Source organism: Cucumis melo, chromosome 4 (assembly GCF_025177605.1).
Source record: "Cucumis melo cultivar AY chromosome 4, USDA_Cmelo_AY_1.0, whole genome shotgun sequence".
In the NCBI taxonomy this organism is placed as follows: domain Eukaryota; kingdom Viridiplantae; phylum Streptophyta; class Magnoliopsida; order Cucurbitales; family Cucurbitaceae; genus Cucumis; species Cucumis melo.
Genome location: NC_066860.1, coordinates 31,433,239 through 31,454,187, shown reverse-complemented (window position 1 = coordinate 31,454,187; position 20,949 = coordinate 31,433,239). Strand labels below are relative to the sequence as shown.

At 28.2% G+C, this 20,949-nt stretch overlaps 2 protein-coding genes across 2 annotated transcripts in view; one reads left to right on the top strand and one right to left on the bottom strand.

Moving 5' to 3' along the window:
• LOC103486742 (uncharacterized) overlaps positions 1–20,949 on the top strand; it is a 35,150-nt gene that overhangs the window by 10,124 nt on the left and 4,077 nt on the right. The window lies entirely within an intron of this gene.
• LOC103486743 (zinc finger protein 8-like) lies at positions 3,581–4,877 on the bottom strand. Its single transcript, XM_008444796.3, has one exon. It carries the CDS (start codon positions 4,608–4,610, stop codon positions 3,771–3,773), a length of 840 nt encoding a protein of 279 aa, XP_008443018.1. The 5' UTR covers positions 4,611–4,877; the 3' UTR covers positions 3,581–3,770.

The following is a 20,949-nucleotide window of genomic DNA, read 5'->3' as shown; positions in this document are numbered from 1 at the left end:
TTTGGATATGAAACGATGAAATTTTCGAAAAATGTTAAAAAGAGCTTAGAGAAAAACCTTCCAATTAAAAATAATAGAAGACACATCATAATTACGACAATAGCATTTTCCTAAAATTAAAACTAATTGGTGAAAAAAAACAATAGGATTTATTAGTAAACATATATACTATTTTCATGAATCGAAAAACTTCATATATTAATTGTATCTTAAGAAACAGTTACTGTTTTTTAGGTAGTTGGAAAGAGTGTTTGTTATATGCGATTATATAGGATATCTTTGGAAAATTGTCCGAGTATATCAATTATAATCATGCATTTTATAATTTATGGAGGTAAATTAAATTATTATTGTCCCTCCTAAAATGTAGACTAACTTAGATCTTATAAGAAGTATGAGCATTATAAATGATTTAGTTGATCAATAGGGTTAGGGTTTGTTTGTTGGGTGGCTTTAATAAGTACAATGGGACACACATTAGGGTTTGATTGATTAAATTTGTTGAAAAAAAAGGAAGATATGAGAATTTAAACCATGGCCCTCCATGCTACCTCCAAAGATAAAACTCATCTTTTGTACATAGTGTCATTCTCTCTCTATTTCTTTTAAAATTTGCCTCCTCTTTCCCTACCATCTATAGTTCTCATTTGAATCTTCATTTCACTTTTCATTGTTTTTCAATTCTCTTTCCCACTTAATCAATTATTTTACGTAACTCAACTAACACAATGTCTAATTCTATTTTACCTCCATAAAAGAAATTAAATTTCTATCTTTAACTTAATTGAAGTGATGCTAGTTCGTACCTTCAACTTCAAAACTAGATGTTCGATTTGTTTTCCTTATGTTGTTAGAGAGGGAGAGGGAGAGAGAGAGAGTCTCTCTCAACACAAAAGCAGCAGTACAAAAGATGGAAAACCAAAGATGGCAGAACCTAACTACCATACACGTTCACATGTTGTTTCAAAAAGAGACCTCGTAGAGGCCAAATTCAGGACACTCTTTTACCTTTTTCCCCCCTCCCTTTTTTTCTCTCTCTTTCATTCAACCTTGTTTTTGCCATTTTTAAGCCCCTTAACTTCTTCTTCTATCCTTTTTAATAATTTTCTGTTTTAACAATCAAGAAATTAATGAAGTAGAAATAGTTATCACCGTACGTGTTTTTGTTCATATTTTATAAAAATAAATGCATAAATAATATACCATAGATATAGTATAATAGAATCTTAGACCAACTTATATCCCACTATCACTAGATCTCTCTTGAAAAGAAAAAAGTATAGGTAGGGAACGTTTCGAGTCGTATCGTTATAGTTAGATTCGTGTTCGCTACTACTTAAAAGTGATCCTTGTTGACAAATATGTGTGTTTTTAAGAAACATGTACACTTAGAAGTGACCCATGCCAGCTTCTCAATTGTATAGAATCCTTTCCATCATTCAACTTACCAATAATCAACTTTTTTCCTTTTCTTTTAAACAATAATATACTTATGTGTGTCCAAAACAACACCTATCTTTTTCGAGCATCGCTTCGACTACACCACATAAGTACTACACTTATTTTCTTTTAAATAAAATTAAACTATAATTAGACAATTGAGTGAGTTGAAAATAATTAAAAATACCACGAACGATGCCCACTACCTCAAAATTTCCAATCTAACATCACTGCAAACCCATATATTCCAATATCTTTGCTAAGCTATCAGCTTGGGCTACGGTCCCCCCTCTTTAGCTCTCCAAAAACCCCACATGATCTACATATCCAAATGTACCATTCACTTCAAAGCTTATGCCTCTTCTTCCCTTCTTCCATTCAAACACATTCATGTAGATTCCTTTCTTTCCTTTCCTTTTCTTTTTCTGTTGCCCCCCCCCCCCCCCCCCCCCCCCCCCTTCCTTTCTTTTCAGTCCCGACTTCGAAAACTAGTGGCTTTCAGTTGGCCACACTGTTCTCTACAAATGACATAGTTTGTCAAGTAAGTAAGTGGCCCCATGTTAGCAAATAACATTCATGTGTGCAAGAGCCAATTCAGAAAATTTTCTTAAAGGCCGACAAACACAAAACTTTACCTTCTAACCATTTATGTGTTACTAAAAGATCAGTTTGCATTTAGTGTTTTGTTTTACAAATTAAATGATGAAATAAATTAAAACTTAGGTGTTGACCATCATGATTAGCACTGTTATACCAAGTGTTTATTAGGTTGAATGTTAAAGAGAAAATAATCCAGTGAGATTGAAAGTAAGAGATCAGTTTGTGGACAAGTCAACTTTTGTTATTATTATTATTATTATTATTATTATTATTATTATTGTTTTATTTAATTTTGGAGAGGGCCAATGATAATAAGTTTATATATCAGGTCTTTGTGGGCTCAAAAGATATTGGATGAAACCTCTCAAATATTAAAGAAATAAAAGAGGGTTGGCCACAATAATTTATTGTTCTATCTGACCTAAGAGAGAGGAAATTAAATTGAAGACACCTACAATCCTTATTTTTTCAACTGTTCAACTTTCACTTTGATTGGGCTACTTCGATATGTACATAGGTTTTTAATTTTAATTTTTTAAAAAACGCAAAATTTTCTTTTTGTAATTCTTTTAAATTAGAATGTAAAAATACTTATTTAATGGAGTCCTTTGAAAGCTTAACCCAATTGGATATTTCAATATTTGCTTCATGTTAAAAATGAAAAAAAAAAGAAAGTTTGAACATTTTTTTTTTAAATTTTTAAGGTCGTACTTGTTGTTTTTGTTTAGGTATAGTTAAATAAATTCAATTACATTTAGTTTGAGGGGAAAAATAGACCAATGTGCTAAATCAGAATTTTACTAGCCATGTGAGGTTTTTGATCCAATTCGTACTACTAACATTTTTCGACTAATAAAAAAACAATCTACTTACTTAAATGTTGGTATCATCCTTATTTTTGTAATATTTGGTTGAACTAAAATAAATAACGATGTTTTTATTTTCTTTTTCAATTTTTTTTAGTTTCTTCCTCAGTTTCCTCTATGTGAGAAAGAGATGTAGACATGAAGGAAATTTAGAGGAAAGGGGAAAAAAAAGATGGAGAAGAAGAAATTAAAAAGAAAAAAGAGGCACATTGTACTTGAATTGGCCATGTCTTAATTTCTTTTAAGTTAGGAAAATACTCTTTCATAGATCTGTCTTGATTTTCTTCTATTTGATTCCCACAAAGGAATCCAACAAATTTTCAACAGATTCCAACTCTCCATGCTTAATTCTTATGTAAAATTAAACTCAAAAGGAACACAAAATTGGTTTCTGCAAAAAAAAAAAAGAAGAAAAAACTCATGAAAGAAAATTGTATGATAATTATTAATCTCCAACTTCTAGAGAATTTATGGAGTAACACATTATATGGCCATAATTTAAAAACAAGAACTCCAAGAAACCTCAAATAATTTTATTTTCAAAACAATATTTAATGTCATATATTTTTTTTTTGGTTGGCTGAAATTCAAAGAGAGATGAGAAAGATATGGATAAGAGAAAAATAAGTAAATAAAATAATAAAAAAGCAAAATTTAAATTTTACAAGAGAGAATTTGAAGAAACAAATATTTGATCGATTAGTGTTTTATTAAATCCGTCTCCAGCGGCCGGAATTTTGTCTCTCTTTTTTTTTTCTTTTTTTTCTCTCTTTTGCAAATGCATATAAAAGAAGATGAAAAAATTTCCATCATCTCTATAGGAAAATTCATGTCAATTTAGAAATTTGTCAATTAATTAAATTATTACAGATGAAGATCCAAACTCACTTGGTCCGCTGTTTTTGCCTCGTAAACAAACCGGCCAGTCTGATGAGACCCGCCGGACCCACCGGCACTGACGGCGGTGCCACCACCACCACCAGCGCCTTTCATCATCTCATCTCCGGAAAACAACGGCAACGGGTGTAGAGACGACCGCTCCCGACCGCCAAACGATGACGGTACATTACTATTTTGAACGGCCGAGATTCTCCACATCGCCAACGGGCTCCCGTTTATAGGCGTCGCGGTTGCTGCCGACGAATACTGCCCACCAGAGCTACCGTAAAATCTTGTAGCAGCAGCAGCAGCAGCCGTTGCTGCTGGCGAATTTCTATTCCAAGAAGGGTAATTATTAAGGTGAGTAGCGCCTAGGCGTTGGTAGTTCATGAGGCCATAGACATGAGCCGCATCTGAAAAGGGTCCAATTCCATGAACCATAGCGGCTGCGTTAGACTGAAGGTGAGCCCTTTTTGCATGTTGGCGCTCTCTTTTGTGAGCATTTTGGTGTCCTCCTAAGGCTTGAGAAGTAGGGAAATTTCTACAACAGTAATGACATTCAAATCTCCGGCTACTTTCTCCGCCGTTGTTGTTGTTGCCATCGTTGTTGTTTTCTTTCGCATCTTCGCATGCAATAACAGTTTCACCCGACTCTGATTCCTCAATGGAAGAAGCGGAGACGGTAGCAGCGTTTCGACTTCCAAATTCTATCCCGAAAAGCCTAATGCCCTTTTCTTTTGGTGCAGGACGGATGAAGGGAAGTTGAGAGAAAGACTCGACGTTCATGAAATCATGAGTCTCTCGTTCACTGGTACTCTTGTCCATGAAAGTGTATATGGTGGTGTTGGGGCCGTGGGGTTTTGAAAAACCTATGCCGCCACCGAGGAGAGAATTAATATCAATCGGTTACGGCAGAAGAAGAAGAAGAAGAAGAAAGAAAAGGAAGAGAATATAGTGATAAAGAATGAAGTTGAGTCTGAGTCGAGTTTTGTAATGGGAGAAGAGAGGGAAGGTGGGGGAGAAATGTGTGTGGGGTCTATAAAGGGTGTGAGTGTGTATTGGGGGATGACCCATCTGAGAGTGAACCCTGACAAGCCCACAAGTTATGATCACAGAGGCTTTGGCTTCTCAAAGTACCATCTTGGCTTCCTTATTTTTTTGTTTGATGTGGAAACTTTTTTTTCCCCCTTCTCTCTCTCACCCACAACCCTTCTCTCCTCTTCTTATTTACTCTCTTCTTTAATTAGGAAAAAAAAAACTTTACTTGAACTGTCATTTTTTAGGGTTATACTTTTAGGGTTTCTGACTCACAAAGTTTTTTTTTTTTGACCAATCCCAACTTAAGTTTGATATGTGAACTTTGTTTATCTTGTGGATTTAAGTTTTATTTATTTATTTGTATATTTTCCATGGTTATAATTTTTTTTTCTTAAAAAAATACACATGTATTTATCAAAATTCTAATTCATAATATGATCCAATCCTACATTTAGAAAGTAATTGAAATTTAATTTAATTTGTGACTTTATTATTTCTAGCTTCAAGGCAAAAAAATGTTTCATTTCAACTTTATTGATGCTATTCTTGGGACTTTTTGGATAAGAGTTTAAATTTCAAAAATTAAGGTAGACTTATTTACGTGTATTGTTGGTTTCTTTTTGAAGTAAAAAACTCAAATATTTATAAACCCAATATAATTTTATTGTATTAAAAAAGTAAAAATATGTAGGTTATAAGTTTAAAGTATGATGGACCCTATGATTTGATCCATTAAATGAATATGTTTAATTTATGATTTTGGGGAAGGGTCAAGAAAATAAATAAATAATTATTTTAGCCTAAATATATTAGAAAGATTAATATAATTGAATTATCTACTTTTTTTTTTTTTACCCAAAAAGATCAGGTGGGTATATCATAATGATTTAAATCCAACAAAATTATTACCATAAAAGGGTGAAAATTATGATCTTACTTTCTTTGGTTAAAAAACAAATCCTATGTTGAAGCTTATGAACCTAAAAGAAGAAGCAGCTTTAATATATATCTTCTGACAATTACTATTTTTGGAGAAGAAATATATCATATCATTTTAAAAAATAATATTTTGACATCCTACCATTCAAAGCAAATAGAATATTATTAACAACTATATATTGATTACACTAACTAATTAAGCCATTAATATAAAAATTAGTTAACTACCTTTAACATAATTTAATTAACTAAAATTTTATAATTTTTTTTTTCAATTACATCAACTTGTAAACCATTGGAATACAATAATGTGAGTAATCTACAAATTAACTACTAAATAGAGCTTTGTAAAAACATTAAAGCTAAATATTTGTTAATTAATTCTATAAATTTTTACACAGTACTATTTAATGGTTAATTTGAACATTATTACTCACATTTCCAATGGTTTACAAATGGATAGAATTGAAATTAGTTTTCTCAAAATAATTGCTTTGCAAGTTAAAAGAAAATCTATCAAAACGTGCTAAGATTTAATGACATCATGTAGTGTCACCCATTATTAATCAACACTAATTAACTCATTGTCTTTAATTAATTATTTGAGATAGCGAAAGGCAGCTTCTTCTTATTAATTAATATAAAAGCTGGATAATGCTTGTGTGATTAACCAACCAATAATGTGTCTGATTAAGAAAGATTACCTTAATTACTTTCATACTGAACTTGGTAGAAAAATCAACTATTATTGATTATATATCTCAATGTAAATTGGAAACTAATAATGATTAATGTTAACAATTTCGATTGGTTAAGATATTAATTAAGACTTCTTTAAATTGTCTAAATTAAAATTTCTATCTTGTCCGAACCAAAAAAGAAAAAGAAAAAAAAAAGGATTAAATTGATTGTCTAAATCTTTTTTTAAAAGAAAAAACAGCCCCACATAAGTGAATTAAAAAAAGAAACTCATAGGAGGGATGTGTTTGATATTTATTTATATATTTTGTTTTCTTAAAAAAGATTATTCGTACTAAGTGTGATCCTACAAGCACTAATGTACCGGATCTCATAAAAAATTTAAAGTTAAATTTATTGGAACAGAAAATATTAAATTAGGTGACCACTTGAAAAGTCCTAGATGTTCATGTTATTTTTAAAAAAGATTCATAAACAATTTCTTTATGTTACGGTCTTTGAAATTTAAATTCGAGTATTCGAGCCAAATTCTAAGAAAAAAGTAAATCTAAAAAAAATTTATGAAATAAAGATAATATCTCAAAAGTAATTGAAAAAGACCAATAACTACCATAAATTAAACAACAGCCTTATTTTCTAAAGAGAAAAGAAAGAACTACTTTGTCATGAAAAAGAGAACAATTTATTAGCTAACATATTATAAGATAAGAAGTTAGAAAATAAAAGATAACTCGTTTGATTATACTTTTAAAATTTTTAACCAAAAATTAATACGAGTTTAACTCAACTGGCACCCCCCAAATATAAGAGTTCTAGATTCAAATTACAATACTTTTTCAAAAACAAATATCGAGCAAAAGTAATATTTTTTACAACTTTGGGTTAGTTTTGAGTTCTTTGATATTTTTAAGTAAATCACTAATCATATTCCAAGGTTTAAGCTAATAGAGGTTTAAACACACAAAAGTTTGTACGTAGAATACATATATTACATCACTAATTAAAGGAAAAAAAATCGATGAATTATGATAAATTTTATTAATTATATCAAAATTAAAGCAATCATACTATTCTCTTAGCATTTTAAAAGTAATTTCAATAGATATGTCCTTTACAGAAGACTTAGTGAGATTTGGAACTCATATTTTCCCAACAAACAAACATTAACAATATTGTTTTATTTATTTCTTTAATTTAGTTCAACAATCATGATAAAATAGTCCGAAATGATCACACATATTAAATATTTTTAAAATAACAATCGATTAATTATGTCCTATCAACTAAACATCTAGTAAAATTAATTTGAACTAAGTTTATACGTTTTAAATTATCTATAGGATCTTAAACAATCATTTTCAAACGAAACATCTTGATATAGGATGACGTCTTTAACGCGTAGATGTCATTGGTGTATACGTATACACATATATATATTAGATGCATGTAGTGTCCATCAGTCACTAGACACATTGAATATGAAAATGTAGTTTTAATTAATTAATTTATAAGAAAATGTAAAAGGGGGTAGCTAGGTGATTGATATACAGAAAGAAATGAGCATTATGAAAAACATATCTAAGTTTGGTTGGTAATTCCTAAATTTCTTTTTGTGTGTGTGTCTAGAACTGTATTTTTTTGTGTGTAAAAAAGTATAGTTTTGAAGTTTGAATTCTCTCTCAAGGACCAGCATACTGGTAGTTGGTGTTGGCTCTTTATAGCTTTGTTGGGTGTTTTATATCAGCTCTTTGCACACAGATCTGAGAAATATAAAAGAAAAGAAAAGTGTGGTCCTCTCTCTTCCAAAAACAATATATACATATAATGCATGTATAAACCCTACACGAATGGCCAAAAAAACCCACATCCCTATCCTCTTTTTACATATATAATTATTTCATGGACAAGGAAGCGGTTTAATGTGACTGTCACAATGTGATTCACTACTCACGTTTGAGAGTTATTGTCCTTCGCTGTGTTGGATTTTGGTAAAATGTTAGAAGAGAGTAGTTTGTAAGGATGAGAGATTGAACGACTTTCTACCTCTAGAATGGAGGGTTATGTGAAGTTACCGTTGAACTAAACTCACCTTAAAAAAACAGTTTAACTAAAACGAGTCATCAAATAATTTTGTTTTTAATTTTCTTCTCACTCATGAGTCTCTCTCTTGTCATAAACTCTCTCTCTTTCTCTCTCTCTCTAAGTGAGAGGTAACAAAGTACAAGTGATGCAATGTCTCTTTCATCCTTTACTTTGGTTGAGACATTATAATTACCCTTCAAGCTCCCTTTGCTTTCCTTCTCCTACCTTTACATCTATCTGAATATATCTTTCTCTCTATCCCATTTTACTGTCAACTTTCTCTCTTCTCTTCTCAAAATTTACCGTTTACCGTTAAATGGCATTTTCCACTTGTTATTTTTATTTTTATTTTAACTAAGGTTAATTTTTTTACTACAAAAATTCTCATTCTTTGTTCAAAATTATTGTGTATTAAAATTTTCTTACGGCAAATGAAATCCAAAACTGTACTCTCCTTCTAAGATCAAAACATTAATTCACACCCCTTAAGATTTAATTAGAACTATTTTCTTTAATTCAATAATAATTAAAGAAATAAGAGATTTTGAATCACGTATCTCTTAGTTGAGGATATATGATTTTGACTAGTTAAGTTATGTTGAAATAGTATCGATGCATGCATATATATATTTATATTAAATGTGTTTGAGCTAAATATAATCTTCCAATCATATATTTGAAGAGCATCTATTTTATTTTAAAAGTACCAGATGAGAAAAAAAGAGGGCATCTAAGTTAGAAAAATGAAAAAGACATCCACAATAACATTAATCAAGATGTTATGAGTACTTCTAAAGTACAAATCTAAAATCAATAAATCCATAATCTCCCAACTTAAAAAAATAAAAACCCCCCAAAAGTAAAAAGCTTGTAAATATATATATATATATATATATAGTTGAAGAGAACAAAAACTTTTGAATTGAAAGGAACATATAATAAGCATCATTTTCAATGACAACAATAAACAAATGTACATTTTAAAAGTTAGCATTTGCCTCTTTATGAAGAGGAAGAACAAATTGAAGAAATGTTTTTTTTTTTTTTTTTTGCCCCAAGTGGGAAAAGAAGAAGAAAGAAAGAAAGCCAAAAATCAATTGTACATAGAGAGTATTTAATTAAAAGTAAGAGTTGTAACCTAAAGCCATAGAATATTGAAAGCAACATACACATGAAATGGAAATCCTTTTTGCTTGGGGGGGGCTCACACTACTATACGTTTAAATTTTGTTTATTAAATTTTCTTTTTCACTTCTATATATATATATATATATGTAGGGAAAATCTTCTTTAGATTTCTACCACTCATATGGATTATATTCTTAACCTAATAAAGTTATTATTTAGATTCTTCTTCTTCTTCTTCTTCTTCCCAATAATATTTGTCTATAGAAAAGAGAAAAGAAAGGGAAAAAGGGAAAAAAGGTAATTTGACATCTGTTAAGGGGTGGGATTTGGGAGTGGTAAGAAGTGTCAACCTGAATTAGTGTATTTGGTCAGAAATGGCAACTTTAAAGATATTTTTGGGGGAGTATTTCTGCAAACCAGTCTGGCTTTGACACTCGTTTTGCAATTATTCTTCCTCAACTGCCTCTTCATAATTCTACCTTTCTTTGCAACCCCAAGACATGTCCTTTTCCCTCTCTCTATATATCTCTCTTTCTCCCTCTCTCATATGCATGATTTCTTGGGCCTTTCTCTCATCAATTTATGACAACATGTTATTCTTATCTTATATATACATTTACTCTTTAATACACATACTTATTTATATATATATACACACATTGGTGGATTATTGAGTATTATATTCTTTAGTATATAATCACAATCCCCGAATAATACTCTTACTCTAATCTAATCAAGTATATACACTTCCGTGCATAAAACATCAATTACCATATCTTAAACATTAATGATTTGATTCTCCTACTATACACTTTATTGAAATTTAATAAATGTTAAGATATAAGTTAGGTTTTGGAATGCCTTAAATATGTTATCTAACGTTTCAAATGATCAAGCATAGAGTCTCACTAAATTTTTTGCTTTCGTATTTATGTTATATACGATTTTGGCTTTAGGATTTAGAAGAGCTATGTATTTTTCTCTCTTATAATTATAAATTGCTCTATATCCCTCTACCTATTGACTTTGATAATATATTTTTCTTTGTTGATTTTTCTACCGTTTATATTTTGTTCATTCATCTTTCATTTTCGATTTAATAACGATAGGAATGGAGAGGGAGGAGGGCTAAGATTGGGGCTGTCTTGTTGGAAAAAGTTGTCATTTGTACCTCATATGTGTATACCACAATTTTCATTGTGTTGTTGTGAATTTACTCCTCTACTTGAGGAGTGTTCTTTTTTTCTCTCCATATAATTAAATCTTTGGTAAAAGTTGTTCAATAAGGGAAGTCTTTTTCTGTTCATTTACTCTTTGGTGGGAGAGACATTTTTCTCATGCAAGTATTATTTTGGGTTCCTATATTTTGAGTTTTTGTTAAATTTTAGTTCTTATAATAATTATAATTTTCATAATGCGTAAGTATATATGTTTTTAAAATTTATAGTGAAAATGTGAATATTTTTTTAAAAAATAACAATAACAAGTACGATAGGATTATGGACTCACGTAGAGAAAAAGTATGAATCCTATAAACTAGAGTAGTATTTATACCCAAAAAGTTATCCTCTCCGTTATTTGTTTATAAAACATATATGTTTTAAAAAATATTTGGATGTAGCTTGTGTGATAGTAATCTATTTGTGGCTTCTGTTACACTAAATTAAAAATTGTCAATTGAATATTTGTTTATTTTTAAAAAAATATGATTAAATTTTTTTCGTGAGAGAAAGGGAGAGTAGGCTGCACGCCTATCGTTGATTTTTTTTTTAATTGAGTATTACATTACAAAAAGTAAATTCAACCATACCATTCTTAAGATGAGACACATACACTATACCTACAACAATTTAGAGGAGCAATATTTAGATGCATCATAAGCTACATTTTTTTCAATCCCAACATGTAAAAAAAAAAAAAAAGAGAGAGAAAAGAAACGTTTATTTTATTTTATTTTTATATAAAATCATGTAATATTTTGGTTGGACTAATCCACTTTCCTCTAATATTTTGTATTAAAAAAAGATAAACTATGGTTCAACCATCTAGAGATGCATGCAAGTATTTTTCTTTTTGGGATCGTAAAACAGTTCTACTAGAAAATATAACTACATTTACACATTTTTATTAGACATATATTAAAAACAATTTTATCCATACTTGTTTAAGTTGTCTTTGGTTGGAACACAAACATCATAACTTTACAAAATATCGAAAAGTCTTCCTCTTATATCTTTGGAGAGATATCGTTTATTTCATTATGTACTAAATCTTCTCATTTCTATAATAATTATGAAATGCATGCATCTACTGTTTCACTTAATCAAAAGACTTTCCTGGTCTAATCTCTCATTTTGTTTGCATCTGTTTTTAATTTCAAATTCTTTACTAACACTCACATGTATGATTATTCTTTCGTAGTAAATGCACTACTTTTAGGTTCGTGGTATGAATAAGAGTGTTACATAAATATGTCAATTTAGTGATAATCAAGATATTTCGGTACATCAAGAGATATTTTTATCCAAAAAAAAAAGAGAGGGTTTTTTTTTTTTTGTTAAAATTCTATTTGGATAGATAGATAATATTCATGAAAGAGGAGAACATATAAGGTTTCTTTATCATATATTTATGAATGTTTAGTTTAGCTAGCAATCAAATTATCAGAAGAAACTCATTATAAAAAGATGGGCACAATAGAGATTTTGGCAGTGATATCTCTTACAAAGTGGACCATGGCAACAAGCCAACATGCTCACTCAAAAATCCGCATCTCATCTCTCTCCCATGGCTGACCCAAAATAAACACAAAACAAAACAAAGACAAGAAGGAGGGAGAGAGAGAGAGATAGGCCATTGATCCATCTTAGCTTTGCAGCCTCTTTCAATCCATGAAACCCCTCTTCTTTGCCATTAAAGTCACACTCACAAGACTTTGGGGGACCATTTTTTTCTTATTTTTTTTATTTTTCTTTCTTTCGATGCAACTGCACCACTTATGTAATTATTATATATCTATTTTCTCCCCTTTCTTAAAGCCTTATCTTTGATGATGATGTGAAGCTCCTAGCTCTCTTTCATCATAAACTTTAATTCATGTGCCACCCCCCTCCTTCTTATGTGACGTCTCCTAGCTAACTACTCTCTCTTCTTTACTTTCTTTTACTAATGCCTGTGTGGTCAAAATCTTGGTTCATTTGATAACCATTTTCATTCACATACCCTTACTCGTTTTTAGTTTAAGTTCATGTTAGGGACAATGACCTTCCAAATATCTTTAACAAAGTAGGTTGGTCTATATATCGAATAACTATAAATAGTTGTCTTTCACTTATATATTCGCTATATATCTTCCTCTTACTTAGTGTGGAACTTTGGTTGCATTTCCAAATATAATTGATGTCTAGTTTAGATGTTTTGCTTAAGATAACATTATAAAGATGTGAACTTGTTATCGTGTGAAAGTCACTAACTAACCAACTAAAAAATTAGAGCATATGGGTTTGAAATTTTTTATAGAAAACCAAATTAAGCGAGGAAATCGGTATTTTTTGAAGAGTAAATGAGGAAGATTATATCCTTAGTCAATTTTGATGTCCCAAATAAGACAATTTAGTTCACAATTCAATTTTTGTTTTGAAAAAAAAAGAGAAGAAATGAAATATTACTAAAGTTCAAACTTAGAACTTTCTACTCTGATTTCCTTGAGTTAACTACCAAATCAACCTTAAAACTTAAGCAGTTGAAATAATTAACTACATGGTTATGATAGAATTCAATGCATCAATGCTGGATATGAAAGCAGCCAGTCACTAGGTGGATTTTGGCATAGTTTTCAAGTCCAATGAGTATGAGTGCGTGGGAATATGTGAATTAGTTTTTTTCTTTCTTTTGAACACAAGAATATTTAAATTAAAAATAAAAGAATTTGTGAATTAGATTGAATGCATCGTAGTAAGTTCGTTATCAGGTAAAATTTTATGGTCTTATGCTATATATATAATAACATCGTATATATAGTCAAACCTTGTAGAAAACACATCTCAAATTATGAAATAAGACTTTCATTAACTTTTCACGAACTTATAAATCAAACATAAGCTACATAATGACAAGTTCTTATGACACACCTCATTATTCCTTCCATTATAATTCGTATAACCTCAACTTTAGCTGTCTAGGCTTCCCAAATCTTGGGACTAAGGTCGTTGTTGCCCTAAAGGTATATATATATAGTGAATATTTATGACCTAATTAATCCATAACCGATAAAAGCATGATATGTCTACACAACAAGCAAAGGGTATGAAGAATAGTAAAGATACTCGGTATCGCAACTACTAGATTGACATATCTTTAAACACACTTATCACATTTCATATAAGAAACAATGTATATATATTAAAAGAGTCATACATAAAAGGAAGAGGTCGAAGAAGTAGAGTTCACTAAATTCAACTTTGTTTGGCAAAAATCCACAAATTTAAACTTTTTACCCTTTGATAATGAATTTTGAACCAAAATACATCTAATGATTCGTCATAACACAATATGTAATTTAAATGAGAAATTTAAGGCTCATTTACTTTTATCTCAACAATGTACCTTAATTCCTATCACTATATTAAACACAAAACTTTGTATTGCTCATCTATTAACAATCTAAACTTCACTTTATGAAAAAACTAAAAATTAAAGTCGTTATCCATTCTACAGAATATCATGTATTGTATTTGTTATAAAATCCACAAGTGGAGAAAAAAATCAAGAAAATACAAACCGTAAAAATCAACAAAAGAGGATTTACATGTATCACTAACGATGCATATTAGCTATGTTCACGGTTAGAAAGAGAATTTTTTTTATTAATTAACAAAGATAAACATCAAATAATACACTAAAGTTGCCTCTAGATTAAAAAGTTCATATACAGTGCACCTCTCTAAATTTTAGGACCAAATATTGAGATTCAATCCATACTTAGTAATTCGAAACATTAGAGATAATCTCATCATGATGGTATATCATAGGTAGTCACAAGTGTGTCTCTCTTATTGTGCGTCTTTCTTTCAATTTTTTCTCTCTATTATAGGGAGGCATTTAAGGAGTTATAGGAAAGGGTTTGGATTGATATTGTCTTTTGTGGCACAAGAGAGAAAGGTCACTATCTTCTTGTTCCTTATCTTTCTCTTTGGCAACAAGGCAATGGGCAATGAGGTGGCTTGAGAGTGACTTTGCCTTAGAGAAAAACTCCTGTCCAAAGCCCTACTAATATATCATGACCCTTTTAATATGTGTATATATAGAATTAAAATTTGAGCAAATATAATATAATATAATATTATTACACATCATTTTCTTCTCTCTTAGCCAACAACATGTGTGTTTCTCTTTGGTGGACCATATAAATGAATAGAGATTTTGATTCATCATAAATTATTATTACACTCTCTCTTCTCTTCCCTCCTCGTCATGTCCCTTTTATTAACCCCTTCTTTTTGATGCGACATTCTCTTATTCTTTGTCTTTCTCTCTTTCTTTGTTTTTCTTTTCTTCTAGCAACTTTCACATTCTTATTTAACTAATGCATGTTATTTCTTTTAAACATATATTATTACGTAAACTTATCATTCCATCCTTAATTCTTCCATTTTTTATTTTCTATTTGTGAAATTTATATATGCTCGGTTGACATCACTTTTTCTTAAGAAAAAATTGGAAAAATTGAACTTGATTTGGGTCTTCAAATACTAGTAAAAAGTGGATACAAATTACAAAAACATGTATAAAAGCTTATGGGTTCTATTGAATAGTGTTTATAGGGTTTAACTAGTTTTTTTAAAATGAAATAATTATTAAAGGAAGCAAATTGCAAGTTTGTGGCAAAAGAAAATATATTCTTGAAAGCAACAAAATTAAGAGCATTGTTAGAGGAGAATTTGAAGTTTGAAAAGAGCTTTTCATAAAGGTCAACCATAGAATTCAACTACTGGCCCATTATAATTAGTACCTACATACTATTGGTTGTTGGAATTAAGTGAACAATCAAAATAAACCTTGATGAGAATACCGTAGATGTGTCAATTTAGTATTGAAATATTTTGATGTACCCTCCGATCCTACTTTTTGACATTCTATTAAGAGAAATCTTAAATTTTATGTTGAGAAGGTCTATCAAACTTTCTGTTTTGTGTTATTATGTTTATATATTCCTATATGTATATATACCCATCACATGTATATGCTATTAAATGTTTATATGTTTTCACCATTTGTTCCAAAATTTCCCAACCACTTTTGATTGGATTTTTCGAAATTAAGCGTAATTATTTACTCTTTTCTTTAAATGTATATTTTCCTAAAAAGAGAAAAAGAAAAAAAAAAACTATATATTTGTCGTTTTGTAATATCATTCCTTTTTATCACAGATTTTCAGAAATTCTATATCGAGAAATTTTGTTTTCGTTGTCTTTTGGTTAATTTCAATTAATTATGTTCTTAGCATTATTATTTTTTTTGTCAAATAATATTAAATGTTTTCTTTTTGGTATTTGTTTTCTTTTAAATTGTGACATAAAAAGTCATTATTGATTTAACATAATTCCTAAGATTTTTATTTTCAAAGGAATTAATTCTTAAGATTTAGCCGTTCTTTTTATATTTTTAAATTAAAAATTATTATAAATAGTAAATCTACTAAAAATATTTATAAATACAGTAAAATTTCATATTCCATCTATAACAGACACAAACTTTTTATCGATTGAGATGTTCCAATTAAGTAAAATTTAACTAACTAATATAGTTCATTCTACCAAGTAAAATCTAAATATAAATTATTTATGTCATTTTTTATAGTAAGTACGAGTCTCACTAGTTACATTATTCTAAAATATTTAAATTCACTTTTATTATGTTGAAGATTATTCTAAAATATAATATTTAGTTCTTGATATGAAAATCACGTTAGAAATATAAAATCAACCAAACATTCCATTAATTTTGGATGATTTTGAACCTAAAGAAAAAAAAAAAGTAAATGTAACCATTTATATATATATATAGAAAAATGTTGTTTGTGTAGAAGTAATGGATGGAGAAATATATATGGTAGCATTTTAATTGTATAAGAAAAAGAAATGTAATAGTTACTACATAAAGTATGGTTTCTAAAAGTATGTGGACAGAAAATCTAATGGAAAATCTAATTGGTTGTTACCTTAATTGGGAAATCTACTAATCTTAGGTTGTCAAATATTTAAGACAAAAAAACATGTCACGTGTGTTTCTGATTGAAATATAAAATTTAGTACAAAGTTCATTAAATTAATTTACAACTTATGGGGACAGGAGAATGGAAATGTTTCATGGTCCTCTTCCCCCATTTGTACCCTTCACTCTCTTCTCACCATCTTACTATATATGTGTCTGTATGTATGAATATATATATATACACACACACGTATATCTATTTCATTTTTAATTTGGGAATATCTAATCTTTTTATTACATAAAATAAATATAAAACGAGAGATTTAAATCACCGGATCTCTTAATTACTAACACATATACTAAACGTCATTTAAAGCTTTGTTTGATTTAGATCTAATAATCTCACCCACATTTAATAACATTGGTTTAAAAAGTACACATTTTGTTTATTTGATTGAGATGAATAGTAATAAATCTAAATCGCCTCTCGTATTTAGTTGTTAGAATCACTAAAATATCAACTAAGTAACCTCTTTTAGATTTAGTTTCCTAATGTTATAATAATATTACTCCATATTAATATATTTTTTTACATCTATTTTCAAAATTCAATTGATTCAATTTTTTATAACAATTATTTTTTTATTATCAAATAATTTAGGTTATACATAATTAGTTGAAACTGAAATCATATAAATTTTTAAATAAAAAAATTATAATAAAATTATAAATTAGTTATCAATATGAAAATTTTATAACATGATAAATTATAAATTAATTATCAATATAAAAATATTTGAAACAATAAGTTTTTCCTTTCATATAACTAGGCTACATCAATTTTGTATTAATTTATATAACATCGTAGGATTAGTTTTTCCTAATTTAAACTTAAAATTTATTAAATACTATTTTACTTCTTTTCTAAGCTACATTCTCCAAGAGTAAGGAGTTGACAATAATTATATTTCAAAAGTTATACAAATCACAAACTAAGCTTTAGTTATTCGAAGTTAATTTTAATTAAAATTGATTAAATAAAACTATCGTTTTTCTCCTAACAAAATATAATAGGTGAACATTTTTTTAAAACTTATAAATAGAAAAATATTTGCATTATCTTATTTTGTTTTAAGAATGGTATATTTGTAGTATATTTTTAAGTATTTTATTTAAAAAATAAGTCATTTGAAGAAAATTAAAATATTTGACCACAATCAAAATAGCGTTTGAAGGGTATTTTAAATAATTTTCACCAAAAAAATTTAGATAAAAATAATTTTTTTTTAAAAAATATTCTTTTCTTAAATCAAATCCAAACCCAAATTTTATTGTATAATTTGTTTTTCAAGAACAATAATTTATTTACATCATTAGTTTTAAAATGTTGTTACCTATTAGTATATTAATCTCTCTCGTGTTGAAAAACATTTTCTAACGATCTTTAACCATTTTGTCTAATTTCAAAATTAAGTTAAAATAAAAGAAAACTTTTAAAATTAAAACTATTTATATCGGAAAAGAAAAGGCTTCAAAATATATTTGGAATTAACAATGGGGATTATTTCAAGATTAGTTAAAAATAAAAGAAATAATATTTAAAAATAAATTTGTAAAAAGTCAAATGTTTTGACCAAAGATTTTTTTCAAAAGGAAAAAAAAATTGTTTTCTTAAAATCATTTTTCACACTAATTTATTTGGCAGTGATGTGACTAAAATATGGATAACAAACAATGATGTAAAATGATTCCATATTATTATAAGCATGGTTTTTTTTTTCTTTCAATAGTTAAACATGGAAGAAGATTCTTCAAAGTATTGAATAAATTAAATAGTCATAATTTAGGATAAATTCAGTTCAAAAGTAATGGAGTAAAATTGATATATATAATAAAGAATGTTTTGTTGTTTTGTTTTGTTTATGTGTGTGTATATATATATGTGTGTGTGGAAAAAGAAATAGATGAATTAATAGAAAGGGGTAGTAGTAGGTTTAGGAAATTGATAGGTTATATATATTGGTAGTGAGAGATGATTGTTAATTTTAGGACCACAACAACCCATCAGCATCTTTTCAGATGATGCACTAACAATGTGTCTGTGGGGACTTACTCTCTTAATTATGTCTCAACATTTGGTCCCTTCTCCAATTTTCTTTTTCTTACTATTCTACTTTCTTTCCTTTGTTATTTTTTATTTTTAAGCTCATTATGTAAAAAATAAAAACTTATATTCTTAAAGTATGGCGTGCGATCGTACCAACACTAATAATGTATCAAAATCTATAACTAACTTAACAGGTAAGTGTGTTTAGACGACATTAGTACTAAATTAGGTAATCACTTGAGAAGTGTTGCTATCTCCTTTTAATATATCCCTATCAAATAGTTGCAATTATGTTTTTAAATTTTTAATTGTAGAAATTGAATAATTGTTTTCCAATTGAGCCTGGAAGAATCTATTTTCACGTGAAGAAGAAATTAAAATAGTTTATTTCATAATAAAAGTTTGAGAAATTTGCAAAATGTACAAGTATTCGGGTTAAAATTGGTTTCTCGAACTTACCATAGTAGTAAAATCTTGACTCAAATGATAAAATTGAACTCTTAAACTTATACAATTGTTACTATTATTCTCTACAATTGTTCGAGTTCAAAGGTCTAATGTTAATTGAAATCTATATATTTTGATAGTGGTTTTCACAATCTGTACAAATTTTATTGTTATATATACTATTTTTAATATCTTCATATGAGAATACATTCTTTGAAGCTTGGTTTAATAATTGTTAATGCGATAACCATTTTATTTATAATTTTTTAAATTTATGCTTGTTTCTTTCCAATTTTTCACTTATGGAGCGCTTTTTTAAGAGAACTCAACAAAAACAAAAATAAATGTATTATATATATGTATGTTATATGTACGTTATATGTACGTATGTACATATGTACTTATGTATAGATATATGTATGTGTGTATATAGTTAGTTCATAAATCTTCATGTTATATCATATCAGTGGTTAATGTCACATTGGTCTAACTAATTATGAATTGATTTTTTGAAACTATGTTATTCGAAAGATTAAATATTTCAAAATATATACCTCTTTAATTTGATTTTTTAATAATGAATTGGTGAAGGTTCTAGGTTCTCCAATGAAAGCAATGATTTATTTACTTTTCCATAGTTACGCTCAATTATTTATTAAAGAAAAGAAAAAAAGCATTACGGAATAGCACGTTCCACTAGAATTCTTTTCGATTTTTAATGATCGTGCCAAAGTCATCTTTCTACAAATAGCAATTGCATTCACATTATACGCTATGTATGTGGAAGAAGATATGATAATTCAGTGCATTTTCTTTTTTAACATATACACATGCTACTTATTATAGAGTTAGATATTCAATTTTGATGAATCATTACAATATGAATAATAACCCATGAGCGTGAGCTTGATTTAATATCACATACTATTAGAATGCATGCTCTATATGAAATCGAGACTTGATAAATCTTTTAAAAGCAATTAATAAAATCAAAAACAAAAAATTCATTTCACATATTTTAATTAAACAAAATATAAATGCTCTTTTACTAATGTACTTTTAAAAAAAAAAAAAAAAAACCCTTTTTGACAATTTAAACAAAAAAAAATCAATTGAAGTGTTGTTTTGTATCAAACTTTTATTAATATTTTTGAAAAACCAAGCATTTTTCTTTCAAGTTATAAAAAATAGTTTTTTAAAACATGTTATCTTTTTCTTTTTAAATTTGGAAAATTTTTAGCTCTTTTATAAAATTATTGGAAAAAATGGAAGAAGAAAAAACATAATTTTCAAAATCTAAATGGTTATACCTTAGCTTTTCAAGGGTCATTGGATAACCAATAACTGATTTTTAATTTTTGTTTCTTAGATTTTAGTTCTTTTATGATATGAATAGTATTCATCATTTTCTATTTTTTTTAATAAAATATTGATTATAGAAATTTTTGAATGGGTTCGAAATGTTTTTTTAAGCAATTATTTTATAAAATAATTTATTTAAAGGAACAGAAT

Excerpts from the sequence above, each read along its gene's own strand:
- LOC103486743 (XM_008444796.3), bottom strand. The coding sequence starts at position 4,610 with ATGGACAAGAGTACCAGTGAACGAGAGACTCATGATTTCATGAACGTC.